The 16,651-nt window shown below is 34.6% G+C and overlaps 1 protein-coding gene and 1 pseudogene across 2 annotated transcripts in view; both read right to left on the minus strand.

The window, feature by feature from the left end:
* Positions 1 to 1,189: 1,189 nt before the first annotated feature.
* The window catches only part of CRY1 (cryptochrome circadian regulator 1), a 95,130-nt gene continuing 79,668 nt past the window's right edge, over positions 1,190 to 16,651 (minus strand). For both annotated transcript variants that reach the window (XM_045465415.1, XM_045465416.1), the window contains 11 exons: positions 15,960 to 16,102; positions 12,793 to 12,977; positions 12,308 to 12,396; positions 11,382 to 11,522; positions 10,989 to 11,300; positions 8,596 to 8,747; positions 8,157 to 8,359; positions 7,955 to 8,050; positions 2,956 to 3,027; positions 2,776 to 2,879; positions 1,190 to 1,834 (listed from right to left, as the gene is read on the minus strand). In XM_045465415.1, the coding sequence (XP_045321371.1) occupies positions 2,776 to 2,879; positions 2,956 to 3,027; positions 7,955 to 8,050; positions 8,157 to 8,359; positions 8,596 to 8,747; positions 10,989 to 11,300; positions 11,382 to 11,522; positions 12,308 to 12,396; positions 12,793 to 12,977; positions 15,960 to 16,102 (1,497 nt within the window). In that variant the 3' untranslated portion in view covers positions 1,190 to 1,834. The remainder of the gene's footprint in view (positions 1,835 to 2,775; positions 2,880 to 2,955; positions 3,028 to 7,954; positions 8,051 to 8,156; positions 8,360 to 8,595; positions 8,748 to 10,988; positions 11,301 to 11,381; positions 11,523 to 12,307; positions 12,397 to 12,792; positions 12,978 to 15,959; positions 16,103 to 16,651) is intronic.
* Positions 4,430 to 4,571, minus strand: LOC123592368 (annotated as a pseudogene).

Raw genomic sequence — 16,651 nt, forward strand, 5'->3', positions numbered from 1 at the left:
CGACTGCTACCTGTCTTTCCCTTTCAGTGATTCTTTTTACTTACAATTCAAACCAAACTGAAAAAGCTTTGCAAAAAAACCCCTAAAAACCAAATAGCCCTACGTTTAAAACAAAATATCAATGCCTATGCTGAAACAATGTTCTTTTACTAAAATATTTATTCTCATTAAAATGGAATCTTTTATTCCCCTGGATGGTGATGGTAAATCCTAGGTCTATGAATTGCTTGGTGCTATACAGTACAATCCGGTCTAAAGAGTAGCTTGTTATATACAAGTATCATGAAAAACAGCGAAAATATCACTCCTTATTAACAGTGGTGAAAGAAGATAAGGCATACTTTTTTCTTTTCTCAGTAATGGACCTTATCAATTAGTATTAATCCACTATCTAGGATACTTTTTAAAATGCTCATCATATAAAAATGTTACTGTTTCTGGATTTTGGATTCAAATGCCTCTTACTTTACTTTTTGATACAATTATCTCACTGAACATCTATCACAACTGAAGACTGGGAAAATAAAAAAATAAAAGATTGGAATTCCAAAAGACAAAAACTTGCCTAGAAGCGACAGGAATGGAATAATAATAGTAATGAAAACAATGACGGCTACCCAGAGCTACAGCATACAGCTAAGCAGACTGTGCCCTACACAATCCAGGGAGCTACGCAGCACGGCAGCCCTGCAGCTAACACTTAGCGAGCTCCCTACCGCGTGCCAGGCACTGTCACGAGCATTTCATATGTAGTATGAAGGAGATACTACTCTCCCCTCCATTTCAAAGACAAAAAAGAAGGCACAGAAGGTTAATAACTTGCTCAAGATCTCAAAGCTAATGAGTTGCAGAGCCTGGCCTTTGACTCCAGAGCCCACATTATTAATTGTGGTGACTAACTCATAGTTACAAGCCCCATTACCTGAAAAAAATCTCTTTGGTTTTAAATCCTTCTTGCAGATACCTATTTTTGAAAGTACAAAGTATTTGGAAGATAGTAATCTTATCTGGAATAATTTTGAAAAATACTATTTTACTACATATTGGAAGTTGTTCCTTCATTCAGAATGGCTACATGCGGTTTATAGACTCTCTAATTTGTAATCACATCTCATATAACAATGCTCTCCCACTTAACTAAAACAAAAACTTAAAGAAGAAAAAAACAACCACCACCAAGTACACAAGATTCCATATATGCATATACTTTAATAACAAAGTCACTTAGCTGTAAATGAACAAAGGGAGACAAGGAGAACTTAACACATGATACTTCCACAGATTTGCGTCAAAACAGGCATACATGAAGCTTTAAAACATATTGTCTGTGTTAACAGAGGCTGTAACTACCAATTGTGATGGCGCATATTTTCTAAAACATTATTATCAAAGAGTGTAAAGTTAGATCAAACAATGATGTCAAGAAAATTTTGTCCTAAAATTTTAACAAAGTCTTTTAAGAAAGTCTAAAAACCTCCTATCTTCCCACATTGACACTCAAAACATTAATTTTTATATCAGGATATCAGTTTGCCACTTTAACTTTTACCATACATGAAAAATTATCAAAAATATATTGATGGGTCTATACTAATTGTGACTATTTCTATTTACATTAAGCAAATTTTTTATCAAGTTCTTTATATACAAATTACCATTCATCCTACGTGAAATTCATTAAAAAGTTTAAAACTACAGAAATGTCATTAGAAACAATGCATTTCAAAATGTAACTGCTTTCCATCAATGAAGGACATTTTAAAATAATTTAACTGAAAAAAGTATTGAACTCCCCACCAATTTCAGCTGCAACAGTATTCTTCCTGAATGTTTTCTGTGATTTAAGGGGAAAAAGAAACTGGGTAAAGTTTGATTTCAAGGAATTAAATGATAAAAAAATTGATGAATGTTTATTGATCTTCAAGAAAGTTACAATCTAAATTAGGTTGGCACTAAGAAAACAGCAATATTTAAAATGTTTTATTATTGCTGTCCATATATATGTGTATTATTACTGAAGTATAACTGACATACAATATATTCGTTTCCAGTGCACATCAATCACATTGATTCAATAATTATATGTTACTCAATTATATACTTACTGTAAGTATAGTTAGCAATAATTTTTAAAAAAGCACACAGTTTAAGATAACTGAAGAAACAAAAGTCTTTAAAAACTGGCAAATGCACTGTATAGATATTTTTCATGTAAATTTAAATGATAAAATAATATGCCACATCCAATTCAACTGAATATAGCCATGGCTTTTTTGATAACTCTAAAAAAGGGCCAGTTTTTTAAAAAATTAAACTATTCCCTGAAAGAATTTAGATTTCAGAAGTATCACAATACATAAAAGAAACTTATAACATTTAAGAGGCAAAGATGCGGGGAAAAGTTCATAAAGGGATTATATTAATACTACTACAATAAAAAGTCACTTTGGTTGTTTTAGACTCATGGTCACATAGTAAGAAAATGAAAAAAAATGTCTTTTTCTGAGAAAAAAACTTGAGCACAACATCATAAGTTTTTCAAATTTAAAGATCATCAATTAAGATGATCACTTTCAAAACTGAGTGAAGCATTCTGTCCAGTACAGATGCACTTCTCTTGTCTAATAATTAAATGGTTTTGTAACAATTACTGAAAAGTTAATGCCTCAGTTTCTCTAGTTTGAAAAAAGAGATTAGTTCTATTTTGGAAACTGTCTTAATTTATGTTGATTACACACTCCACTAAAGCAAGAAATAAGGCTTTAAAATATTTACCTAATTAACGCTCTGTCGCTGGACCTTAGGAACAATACTCTGTGTATCCTCTTCCTGACTAGGACGTTTCCCACCACTGAGACCAGTGCCCATGGAGCTTCTTCCTACGTATTTTAAAAAAATGTATGTTTACGATAGGAAAGGTAAAAAGAACAGTATGCTCAAATGCTTCATTCTTACCTTGCTTTAGTAAGTGAGTTTGCTGACTGTCTCCATGAGTATAATGTAAAATACCACTCCCCTGAGAGCAACCTGTTAGTATTTAAAACACAGTAAAATTATTTAAATTCTAAGTTGTATGTATTAAGACTACAAATCCAATTTTTAGTAACTGTATTAGGGCATTTATGCTTTTTCAGACTAAACCCCAATCCTTCATATGAACCAAAAACCATATGCTCAAATCAGGAAAACTTAAACTTAGGGTCATAGAAATGTTGACTTTTGGCTCAAAGGCAAAATCACTAATAATCATTTTCTAAAAAACATTTATTTACTGCATGACAACGAGACACTTGATCATAGAAGGAAAATATAGGGCAACAGTGAGATATATATCCTTCTTTCACCTCTTGTGCCTCTATTCCACATTCTCCCCTCAGAGCCTGTCCAAAACATATGCCCTTGGAGATAAGTGAATAAGGGCCTTCCAGATGAGAACTTAACAATTCAAATCACACAAGAATTCAGAAACAACATGGCAGTTACCTAGCAATTGTATCAACCCTTCTAAAAAGAACCAGTGTCACAGGAGAATGGGTTGGCCCAGGAAATAGGTTCTAGAGAAACATTTTTGTCAGTGTGTCTAGATAATGGACAAATATGAACATTCTAGCCCCTACAGAGAGGTTACCTTGGTCTGAGCAAGATAATCTACTTATTTTTTATTATAGTTTCATGCTCATCAACTTCCTCTGGATAAAGAATTCAGCTTTTCAAAGTACTCAAAATTGGGAAGGTGGATCAGGGATGAAGCCTTCTATCATTGGAAAGGGATACCTCCACCATTTAAATAATGAACTGGTATTCCTTGATATTTTAAGTCACATGATTTTTATTTTTTCGTTTAAATTTTAGTTAATATACAGTGCAATATTGGTTTCAGGAGGAGAATTCAGTGACTCATCACTTACATACAACACCCAGTGCTCATCACAACAAGCGCCTTGATTTTTAAACTTCTAGCGTGCCCTTCACAGAATGGTCACCTCTAATTAAACTAAAAACCCTCAGTTCTTGGGACTTGTAAGGCTGTTAAGGCTGAAGGTCAGACTCTGGACTATGGCAAATTTACCACTGAATGGTGCTACTCCTGGTTTTACCATTGGCAGGGCTTCCCCTAATAGTGATACTTGTCGCCTTGCATTATTGTACAAGATTTATTTAAAAAAAAATTTTTTTTTAATGTTTATTCTCGAGACAGAGACAGAGTGTGAGTGGGGGAGGGGCAGAGAGAGAGGGAGACACAGAACCCAAAGCAGGCTCCAGGCTCTGAGCTGTCAGTATCAGAGCCTGATGCAGGGCTCGAACTCACAAACTGTGAGGTCATGACCTGAGCTGAAGTTGGACACTTAACTGACTGAGCCACCCAGGCGCCCCAGTACAAGATTTATTTAAAACTTCACGTAACAACATGAATGTACTTAATTCCACTGAATTATACATTTAAAGTGGTTAAGTGCTAACCATTTATATGTGTGTGTGTGTGTGTGTATGTACATATATATATATATATCTCATATATTTTACAATCAAGAAAACTTCACTTGATCTTAGCCAAAAGGCCGAGAAGCGATAGAATCAAGAAAGCTTCAACAAATAACTTTTAACTATCATATTTATTCATACTTTATACATTTGTTGCATGCTTGTTTATGCTAAAGGCTATAACAGGTACTAGGGATACAAATATTACTAAGACATGAGGTCTTGTCTTCAAAGCATTTACAGTCAAGTAGATGACAGATACATAAAATCACTAAGTACAAATAAGTGTTACTAGGTTCTAGGAGGGAAGTTTTTATAGCACACAGTGGGGACACTGAAGAAGGAAAAGTCAATTTTACTGGAAGATTCACAGAGGTAGGCTAAATCACAGACTAGTCACCTCATTTTCTCAAGTTAATCAAATTCATTCTTCTTCCAGTTCTAAGATAAATGAGAATAATCTCATAAACGAAATACTGAGTGAAACCAGCCAGGCCAAAAAAAAAAAAAAAGATTACAAACTATAGGATTCTATAAAGTGCAAAAATGGGCAAAAATTATAGTACTAGAAATTGGGAGAGTGGCTACTTTTGAAGAGGAGGTGGTAAATTAATAAGTTCAATAAATACATTCAGAATTTCCTTAAGATGGCATTTTATTTCTTTAGAGAGCTAAATGATAAGCAGGCACTTAGACTCTTCCTGAGTCCCTAAATTGATGAATATCTCAACTGCCTATAACTTCCCCATAAAAAATGCAGTAAGTTATATTGTCACAAGAATAACAGTACAAGAGACAATGAGTAGAGCAAAGGGCTTTGCTGAATCAACTGGCTTATGACTAGCATAGCTGCTTATAAAAATCAGAAATCCCCACATTAACTGTATCTTCAGGGACATTACAGTGGTTAAATTTCGAATGCCAAGATTATATAAGATGACAAATCTTAGAATGAAAATAGCTTTAAACAAACTCCCATATTTCTTATTTCTAAAAATCCCATGTTTTCTGAGGGCAAAAAGTTTGTATGATCACAGTCCTCTTATGTTACACTATCAATAGCACCAAAAGGATTTTTCACTCATAAAATTCGAACTTAAAGACACTGCAGGGGGAAAAATCGCATAGAAAATGTATTCAAAGGAAACATACCAAAAATTTAATAATGACTGTCTCTAGTGGATGGAATTGTGGGTGATTTTTGTTTGCTGTTTTCTGTTTTTCTGAATTTCCCAAGTTCTCTATAGTGAATAGTTTTTTTAAGCAGTTTTGAGGTATAATTTAGATACCATAAAATTCACCTGTTTTAAGTGTACAATTCAATAATTTTTAGTAAATTTACAGAGTTGTGTAGTCATCAGCACAATATATTCCAGTTTTAGAACATTTTCATGCCCATTTGCATTCATTCTCATTCCTACCCCTAAACCTAAGATAACCATTAACTTAGTTTCTTTTAAAGGCATGCCTTTTCTGGACAGTTCATATAAATGGAATTGGGCAGTATGTGGTCTTTTGTGTCTGGATTCTTTAACTTAACATAGTATTTTTGAGGTTTATCCATAATGTAGCATGTACCAGCATTTTATTCCTTCTTATGAATTAATATTCCATTGCATGGATGTACATTTTGACTTATTATAAATGAAGCTATCGAAAACAGTCTTATGATTCCGTAAGTCTTCGTGTAGACATATGTTTTCATTTCTTTTGGACAGACACTTAGGAATGGAGTTTCTGGGTTGTAAGTTAAATTTATGTTTAGCTTTTTCCAAAGTGGCTATAACATTTTACAGCCCATCTCTCAACAACGTTTGAGGGTTCCAGTCTCTACACAACCTTTACAGCACTTGTTACTGTCACTTCTTAGGCACTCTTTTTTTTTAATGTTTATTTAAAAAAAAATTTTTTTTAAGTTTATTTATTTACTTTGAGAGAGACAGAGACAGCACAAGTTGGGGAGGAACAGACAGAGGGAGACAGAGAATCCCAAGCAGGCTCTGCACTGTCAGCTTGGAAACCAATGTGGGGCTGAACCCACAAAACCTCAAAGATCATGACCTGAGCTGAAACCAAGAGTTGGACGCTTACCGACTGAGCCACCCAGGCGCCCCAAATGTTTATTTATTTTTGAGAGAGAGAGACAGACAGAGTGTGAGTGGGGGAGGAGCAAAGAGAGAGGGAGACACAGAAACCAAAGCAGGCTCTAGGCTCTGAGCTGTCAGCATAGAGCCTGATGTGGGGCTCGAACTCACAAGCTGTGAGATAATGACCTGAGCTGAAGTCAGATGCTTAACTGACTGAGTCACCCAGGTGCCCCTGAATGGGTATTCTTAGTGGAAAAAAATTAAGTTAAAAATTAATAGGGTGGCTGGGTGGTTCAGTTGGTTAAGCATCCAACTCTTGATTCTCCTGAATTCGCCTCAGGTTGTGGTCCCAGGATTGTGGAATTGAGCCCCACGTCGGGCTCTGCAATGAGCACGGAGCCTGCTTATGATTCTTTCTTTCTCCCTCTTTCTCTCTCTCTCTCTTTCTCCCTGCACCACCCCCCCCCCACCTCCCCCCCACCTGCCTCTCTGCCCCACTTGGGCTCTCCCTCTCTCTAAATTAAAAAGAAAAGGAAAAACATTAAATTAAAAATTAAATAAAACCTAAAACATATTACTATCGGAGGCACCTGGGTGGCTCAGTTGGTTAAGCATCTGACTTTGGCTCAGGTCATGATCTCATAGTTCGTGGGTTCAAGCCCATGTCAGGCTCTGTGCTGACAGCTCAGAGCCTGAAGCCTGCTTCAGATTCTGTGTCTCCCTCTCTCTCTGCCCCTCCCCTGCTCCCACTGTGTGTGTGTCTCTCTCTCTCTCAAAAATAAATAAGCATTTAAAAAAATTTTTTTAAATTATTATAATTAGATTATGCTTTGTTTTATTTTAAGAACAAAAATACTTCAATACATCTGTATACAAGTTACATAGAATATTGACCTTTGATATGCCTTGTGAGACACTATAAGATAAAAGCCTACAAACAGGATAGAGGGAAAAAATGGATATGCTTCAGAAGTATCTAATCCTTTCAAATGGAACAAAAACTGGAGGGAAGAATGCTTTAATAGCAAGTCAAATCCTCAGGATCTTTCCATAATCACTTGCTCCCATTTCCAGGTCCATAATGCTCTCTCCTTCATCTGCCTACCCAAATTGCTATCCACCCCACAATCTTCCAAGAAAACTTCTTGACCTAAATTCTACTATGTGTAAAGATGTTTTTCATCTCTAAAATTTCACTAATGAAATGAGGGTATACATGTGTGAGTGCATGTATATAAACATGTATGCATGTGTACAAAGAACCTACTATACAAAGATAGATTACAAAAGATAGATTTTTTAAAAACGTAGTGAGGATTCAATAAATATGTATTTGATTATTAATCTCTTTATGTTACTAAGTGTAAAAATTCCTTTTCACTTACTTCCACTGCTGCTACAACCTGGAATATTTTCTCCAGGAGAATATCCCATGAGGCCTCCATTCCCATTAGGATTAGAAGGCACTGATGCAAGAAGACCTAAAGGGAAAAAATTTCCTATTAAGTTATGCTCAAGATCAAATTCAAGGATAGGTACACATAAACAACTGCCAAAGAAACAAACAAAAGGTAATTGCTGACATACCTAGTCCTCTATATCGTGAAAGCTGCTGATAAATCTGTTTCATCCTCTCAATATTCAAACGGCTTGCCTCAGCATGGTTCACCATCGGTTTAGGATAATTAACTCCTATCAAACATTTGGCTACCTTTTGGATACCTTCTGGTGCATTCCAGGGATCATAGATATATTTTGCAGGGAAACCTCTTAGGACAGGCAAATAACGCCTTTTGGGAGAAGGAAGAAAAACTATTAATAAAATGAACTATAAGCAAATTATAACAAACTAATTATTAGCTGTGAATGATCAAAATCAAGTTAATACCATTTAAATGATTTGTTTACCCATCTCCTCATTTCTGCTGCCCATGATAAGTGGGGAAAACCTTAAGTGTTGCTTAAACATAAAAATTTCTTCCTGGACTAGTTATTCCAAACTGAATAAAAATCACCCTTGATTTACCTGATATAGTCTCCATTGGGATCTGTTCTCCTACCAAAACCAACAGGGCAATAGCAGTGAAAAAACTGTTGGAAAAAGGAACTACAAGACAGCCACATCCAACTTCCAGCATTTATGCTCCAATCTGCATCAAGCAATAATTCTTCAAATACCTTCAGAAGTAACAGTAACCAATTAGTTTGTACACATATAATTCTCAAAGCAACCATTTTCCAGGTCTCTGTAGATCAAAAGTCAAGGAAAAGAAAATCTAGCACAGAACTATAAAATTAAACTTTCTAAAGTCAGCCTCTTTGTCAATGTTCTGTTCTGTAATGAGTTATTTCAGGGAAAGAAAAATATCAGTAATATAAGTGAATTTCTGAATAGAATTCACCTTTCTAATCTTTGCCGGTGGTATTGGGACCAGGGTAAAATACTCAAGTCAACGATTCAAATAAAAAATGAAAGAAAAAAGCAGTAAACATTTTCGAGAAAGCAAACATATTACCAAATAAATCACTAACAAAACTTTAGAAGCTTGGTACCACTGGCCTACATAGAGGGAGCACTCAAATATAAATGACCTTTATGGGAATGCAAGCTGGTGCAGCCACTCTGGAAAACAGTATGGAGGTTCCTCAAAAAATTAAAAATAGAACTATTTTACGGCCCAGCAATTGCACTACTAGGTATTTATCCAAGGGATATAGGTATGCTATTTTGAAGGGACAAATGTATACCAATGTTTACAGCACTATAAACAGTACTATCAACAATAGCCAAAGTACGGAAAGAGCCCAAATGTCCATTGATGGATGGATGGATAAAGAAGATGTGGTATATATAGACAATGGAGTATTACTCGGCAATCAAAAAGAATGAAATCTTGCCATTTGCAACTTTGTGGATGGAATTAGAGGATTTTATGCTAAGTGAAATTAGAGAAAGACAAACATCATATGACTTCACTCATATGAGGACTTTAAGAGAAAAAAAAGATGAACATAAGGGAAAGGAAACAAAAAAAATAAATACAGGGAGGGGGTCAAAACAGAAGAGACTCTTAAATATGGAGAACAAACAAAGGGTTGCTGGAGGGGTTGTGGAAGGCTGGATGGGCTAAATGGGTAAGGGGCATTAAGAAATCTACTCCTGGGGGCGCCTGGGTGGCTTAGTCGGTTAAGCGTCCGACTTCAGCTCAGGTCACGATCTTGCGGTCTGCGAGTTCGAGCCCCGCGTCGGGCTCTGGGCTGATGGCTCAGAGCCTGGAGCCTGCTTCTGATTCTGTGTCTCCCTCTCTCTCTGCCCCTCCCCCATTCATGCTGTGTCTCTCTCTGTCTCAAAAATAAAAATAAAAATGTTAAAAAAAAAAAAAAAAAAAAGAAATCTACTCCTGAAATCATTGTTGCACTATATGCTAACTAATTTGGATGTAAATTAAAAAAATAAAATTAAAAAAATATATATCTAAATGACCTTTAAAAATGCACTAGCATTATAGAGTTTAAATTTGGAATTCCTTGACCAAGTTAAAATGAATTTTTATAAATTCATTAAGTGTTTGCTATAACATCTACCTCACGTACAACTTTGTACTAGGAAATATAGGAGATGCAAAAAAAAAAAAAAAAAAAACCCAAAAAAAGGATCAGATGGGGCGCCTGGGTGGCTCAGTTGGTTGAGGGTCTGACTTTGGCTCAGATCATGATCTCATGGTTCGTGAGTTTGAGCCCTGCATCGGGCTCCATGGTGACAGCTCAGAGCCTGGAGCCTGCTTCAGATTCTGTGTCTCCCTCTCTCTGCTCCTCCCTGGCTTGCACCCTGACTCTCAAAAATAAACAAACATTAAAAAAAATTTTTTTTAATGGATCAGAAATGGTCCTTGGATAGGGGAAAGTTATGTTATAAACAGGAAGGTAAATCAAGTCCTATTACATATAACCACAAGATGATGTCATAAAACGCAGTATGTTTCACTTTACATACTAGGTTACTAAAAAGCTGTGATTTTGAAGTTAAGTAAAATGATACAGGCTTAAAATCTTACAATATAAATTCAATATTTCTAAGAATTCCAGGTGAATCCTTTTTTGTAGTAGAAATAATCACCTATAAATATGTTAATCTAGTAAGTCCAGAGTGTTATTAAACCTTATAGTCCCCTTGATGGCTAGGCTGGTTCAGTCTCTGAAATGACTTTAGGTTAATCAAACCAGTTTTCACATTTTTCCTATCTGATTATACCATTCTGCTCTCCAAGAGTGTGCCTCTTTAGGGATTTAAATTCTTTACCCACTGAAAAAATTAGACTATAAACGAATCTACATAATAGACAACTTATAGGAATTGTTTAATAAAGTACAGAGTCTTTCAAAATAAGACTGTACCATATTAGTTAGCAGAATACTTACTTTCATTCCTTCTTCCCAACTAATCCACAGGTCACCTCGGGTCAGGAAGCAAGCAACTGCATGTCTGGCTAAATGGTGAATCCAACCCTCCTGACGAAGCTGTGTCATGATGGCATCAATCCATGGAAAGCCTGTCCGTCCTTCTGCCCATTTTGCTAAAGCCTCAGGATTCTTATCCCAAGGAATCTGAACACAGATGGGGTTTCCTTCCATTTTATCAAAGCGTGGATTATTTGTTGCTGCTGTATAGAAAAATTCACGCCATAACAGTTGCCCATAAAGGGAAAGGGGAGGGGAACTGTTCTTCTTTACCTAAGGTTAAAATGCAAATAAGTATTATAAGCAATTTTTAAAAAAGTATTCTGAAAATCAAGCTTCAGTTTTAGATAGTACCTTTTTGTAGAGATCTGTTAGTTTGAAGTAAAATAGTCGACATGACAAACAACCAAATCGAAGATAAGGACTGAGTCCAGTAGGGCTAGCAAGCAGTGAATTTGCATTCATTCGAGGTCTTTCAAAGTTTGCCACCCACGCCTGAAAATACACAGAGAGAATTATGCTAACTAATTGCCTTTTCCATTTTAAAGAGTATTTAAAACTGATATATATTTCTTTAAAGTTACATAGTTCTGGGGCGTCTGGGTGGCTCGGTTGAGTGTCCAACTCTTGATTTCTGCTCAGGTCATGATCTCATGGTCATGAGATCAAACCCCGCTTCAGGCATTGTGCTGGGCATGGAGCCTGCTTAAGATTCTCTCTCCTTCTCCCTCTGCCCCTCCCCTGCTCACACTCTCTAACCTCTCTCAAAAACAAAAACAAAAAAAAAGTTACATACTTCTTGGAGAATAATATCTTATTATCCCAGCCACAATCATGTTTTAATTAAAAACACAGCAGAATACAATTAAACATTCTTTTGTTTTAGCCATCCTGGTGTAGCACATACTCATATGAAATAAATTACCTTCAAATTCCTAACACGAAGCTGAGAGCACTTTCAACCTGTCTCCTTGACACTGAGGTAAAGGTGAAATAGAAGAACTTTATCTTAGCTTCAAAGTTATGGTCATCAGATACCAGCTTACACAGAAAGAAGAGGTAGTATTGGTAGTAGCTAAAGAGGAAATAATCAGCAGAGGAGGAAAAAAAATATCTAAATGAAGAGATGGTTGTTAATTTTCAAACAATTAGGTCTGTGCTGTTTTAACTATTTCTCTCAATTCCTCTTGTTCAACAGTCTACTTTTTGGTTTTAAAAAAGAGTGAAATTATTCTTTAGATGCCAGTTTGGAAACACAAGCATGATCTATGTTATCATACTTTTCTTTCCAAATGCCGTTCCAAACGTGTAAGTGCTTCAGTTTCTCCACCTGGCCATACTGCAGAGGGTAAGCCATCTGTATCAAAACCTAAAAAAAAAACAAAAAAAAGAAAAAAGAAAAAATATTCTTCTGGAACTAAAATAATTTTCATTGAACCGCAACAGGTAGGAAAAAAATACTTTGCAGAATAATTTATGACAGTAGCATAAAAATGAATTGACGGCCCTGGATAACTCCTCATATATAAGGATACATCGTGGTCTCTCTTCTTTAGGATGAACATCTTAAGGTGATCACAGATAGATCACATTTACAGAACACATAAATAATACAGATTTATCACTTCTTAGTTTAAGAGTTTCTTTTAGATTTTTTTCTCCTTTCCCTCTTAATGCAAAATACTTTACATGTCAAATTAGAAGTGAGATTTTCTGAGTGATTTATTAACTCTTAAGCTCTGCATTTATTACCATTTACACCTACCAAGTTCTTCCAGTGAAGGGACTCCATATTTCTCATCATGGTCATCAGACAGAGGAGTTGTGCACTTTTCTATTAGTTCTGAAGTAATTGTCTCTACGGGTATCTCTAGTGGTTCCATTTTGCTGATGAGAGTCTGGAATCTTTTATAAGTAAGAGGTGGTTGTCCACCATTGAGTTCAATGATCCTAATAACAAAGTAAAATAAAAATATAATTTAACTGGTAAGTTCTGAAAAGGCTTAAAATCAGAAAATAAAATTAATTACTTAAGACTTCTAGGCAGATGTAAGCTCCTTATACAACCATGAAAATTACTAAAGTAGTTATTGAATCTAAAAACCATTCTCACAATTTTTTAAACATCTGCTACTTGTCAAAAATATACAGTATGCAAATACCAAAACCTTTACGACAAAGGGTATCATTAAATATCTATGAGTGAAAAAAACAAGCAGCTAAATTAGCCTAAAGGCAATAACATAAAAATAATACATATGAAAAGGTAAAAACATTAAAACTCAGCTCAAAGAATCTCTTAGTCATCAGTAAAAACTAAACCAGACCAATACAATATCAAGGAGCAATAAGCAAGTCTCATTAATTAGGATTCTATATTACTGTAGTGACAATCACTTGCTATTTTCTATTGTGCTTATCATGCATTTGTTTAAAATGTCAGCATATGTATCTTATGTACATTTTACATTCACTTCTGATCACTGATTGCCTCAATCAAGTTATAGTAAAAAGAAAAATTAGCTTTGACAATGGTAGTTTGGATCAGACACTATTTGGGAATAACCAATTATTTTCTTTTACGATGGCCATTTGCTTGACATTTAGCCCTAATAAAGAAATACTGTAAAATCTAATTCCTTCATTTTATGGATCAAAAACTAGAGTCTACTCAAAGAGTTAAATAAGTTAGTCAAGGTTGCATAACTAATAAATAGGAAATCAAGGTTTCCTTAATCCAAATATAGTACATTTTTACAAAGTTTTTAATTTAAATTCCAGTTAGTTAACATACTGTATTATATTAGGTTGAAGTGTATACTTTAGTGATTCAACACTTCATACAACACCCAGTGTTCATCACAAGTGTCCTCCTTAATCTCCATCACCTATTTAACCCATCCTCCCAGCTACCTCCCCCTCTGGTAACCATCAGTTTATTCTCTATAGTTGAGAGTCTGTTTCTTGCTTTGCCTCTCTCTTTTTTTCCTTATGTTCATTTGTCTTCTTAAATTCCATTTTTCCTTAATGGTGTATAAGAATGCAAAAAGATTTCTGCACACTGATTTTATAACCTGTGACTTTACTGAATTCATTTATCAGTTCTAGTAGTGTTTTGGTGGAGTCTTTAGGGATTTTTATATACAGTATCATGGCATCTATAAATAGTCAAGAGTTTTACTTCTTCTTTACCAATTTGGATGCCTTTTGTTTCTTTATGTTGCCTAATTGCTGTGGCTAGGAATTCCAGTACTATGTTGAATAAAAATGGTGAGAGTGGATATCCTTGTCTTGTTCCTGACTTTAGGGGTAAAGCTCTCAGTTTTTCACAATTAAATATAATGTTGACTGTGAGTTTTTCATACAAGGCTTTATTATGTTGAGATACATTCTCTCTAGACCTACTTTGCAGAAGGTTTTTATCATGAGTGGATGTTGTACTTTGTAAAATGCTTTTTATGCATCTATTAAAATGATCATAATGGTTTTAATCCTTTCTCTTATTGGTGTGATGTATCATGTTGATTTTTTGCGAATATTGAGCCACCTCTGCATCTCTGGAATAAATTGCACTTGATCGTGATGTATGATTTTTTTAATGTATTGCTGAAATTGATTTGCTAATATTTTCTTGAGAATTTCTGCATCTATATTCATGAGAAATATTAGCCTGTAGTTCTTTTTTTTTTTTTTTGGTCTTTATCTGGCTTTGGTATCAGGCTGAACTGGCCTCATGGAATGAATTTGGAAGTGAAATTAAGAAAATAATCTCATTCATAATTGCACCAAAAACAATAAGATATATATATATAAGAGATATATGACTTTCGGCTTAATATCAAATAAGACCCCTGCCTGAATCAAACTACAGTTTTTATACATTTGGAAAAGTAGAACAAAATTAACTAGTTTTTCGTGTAACTTATAGAATTAGCTTTATTAACTAGATAAAATGAGTAAAGAACTAAAAAAGTAAAACAATTTAAAAGGTACATAAATTATGAGATTTCAAGTTCAGCACTTGTAAGGATGACAGTATGCCAAAAGTTAGTACGCTAATGAATCTTATAAACCTTCAAAATTCAAAGAATATAAATACTTTCTAAATTTAAACTTACCACAGAATTTTTTTTGGACAAAGCATCACCAAGAAATGATATTAAAAAAAAAATACACTTTGAGAAATAAGATGCCACATTTTAGAGGACTACTGCTATGCAAAGTAGTATTACATACAACTTGCATCTGAAATTAAAATCCAGACGAGGTATACATACAGGAGAGGCACCTGGATGGCTCAGTTAGATAAGCATCTGACTCTTGGTTTCAGCTCTGGTCATGCATGGTTCATGGGATCAGGCCCCCCCGGGATTCCTTCTCTCTCTCTCTGCCCCTCCCCTGCTTGCACACTTGTGTAAATGTTCTTTCTAACTCTCTCACAATAAATAAACATTAAAAAAAGATATACATGCATGAAATAAAATAATTTAAGACAATCATACTGAACATATCAAAGCATAGTATAGCTTTATGTCATATAAACTATGAGATTAATATTACTAAGAGCCCTGAAAGGCAAGACCACAGGTTGAGTTAGAACAGTCAAGGAAAATTATGTGACACTCATAATAGTTTTGAAAGTGAAATTCTGAGTATTTTTGTCTTATGCACTAAATGTGCCTGTAATTTTGGCATCTCTCATTGAGTAAATAAAAAATCACAGCAGTTAAAAGGCTAAGGACTTAACATACATTCATTTAATTCTCCCACAATTCTATGTGTATGTTGTTATTTTCATTTCACAAACTTAAGTCCTACAGGTTAAAACTTACTGGTCCATGTGCTTAATACCACTGAACTGTATGCTTAAAAATGGTTGAGATAACAAATTTTATGTTATGTATATTCTACCAGAATAAAAGAAAACCTTACTTGTCCAGGTCATATAATGTATGTGAAATTCGTACAATAACTTCTACTCCAGCTTCAGTAGCCAGTTTCTTAATGGCTGCATCTCGTTCCTTTCCAAAGGGCTCAGAATCATACTCAATTGAAAGTTTAGTAATGTTCCATTCCTAAAGTAAGAAAAACGGACAAAAATGTACACAAATTTTAATAGTTATTTTTTCTATTACAACAACACATTCTGGAAAAAGTGAAAAGCTCAAACTCTACATATGAAATTATTATACATAAATCAAACTTTGAATATGCAGGAAGAAACCACACAATTTATAAATTCAAAAATATGTTAAGAAATGTATAGTGATTAGATTTCAAGCATTGTACTAGGCATTAGACAATCTAATAATATGCTTAAAACCAGCTTCCTACACTAAATGTGTTTGTATAGCACTCTACTTTTCAAATAATTTACATTTGTTCCTCAAAATAATCCTCAGTTTACCTCTTTGGTTGGTATCTCCATTTGGCAGATAGGATTATTTTTAAAATTTAGGGACTTGCCCATGTTCACAAAGAGCCAGAATACCTGAATTTATGTCTGTTGATTCTAAGAATTGGTCTTTCATAAACCTTTGATAGTTAATATGGTATACACAATGCTTTGCTGAGGTACTCTTTTGTAATTTGTTATTTCTGATTACCAAAAAATGCTAACTGTG

This window comes from Leopardus geoffroyi, chromosome B4 (genome assembly GCF_018350155.1).
Source record: "Leopardus geoffroyi isolate Oge1 chromosome B4, O.geoffroyi_Oge1_pat1.0, whole genome shotgun sequence".
In the NCBI taxonomy this organism is placed as follows: domain Eukaryota; kingdom Metazoa; phylum Chordata; class Mammalia; order Carnivora; family Felidae; genus Leopardus; species Leopardus geoffroyi.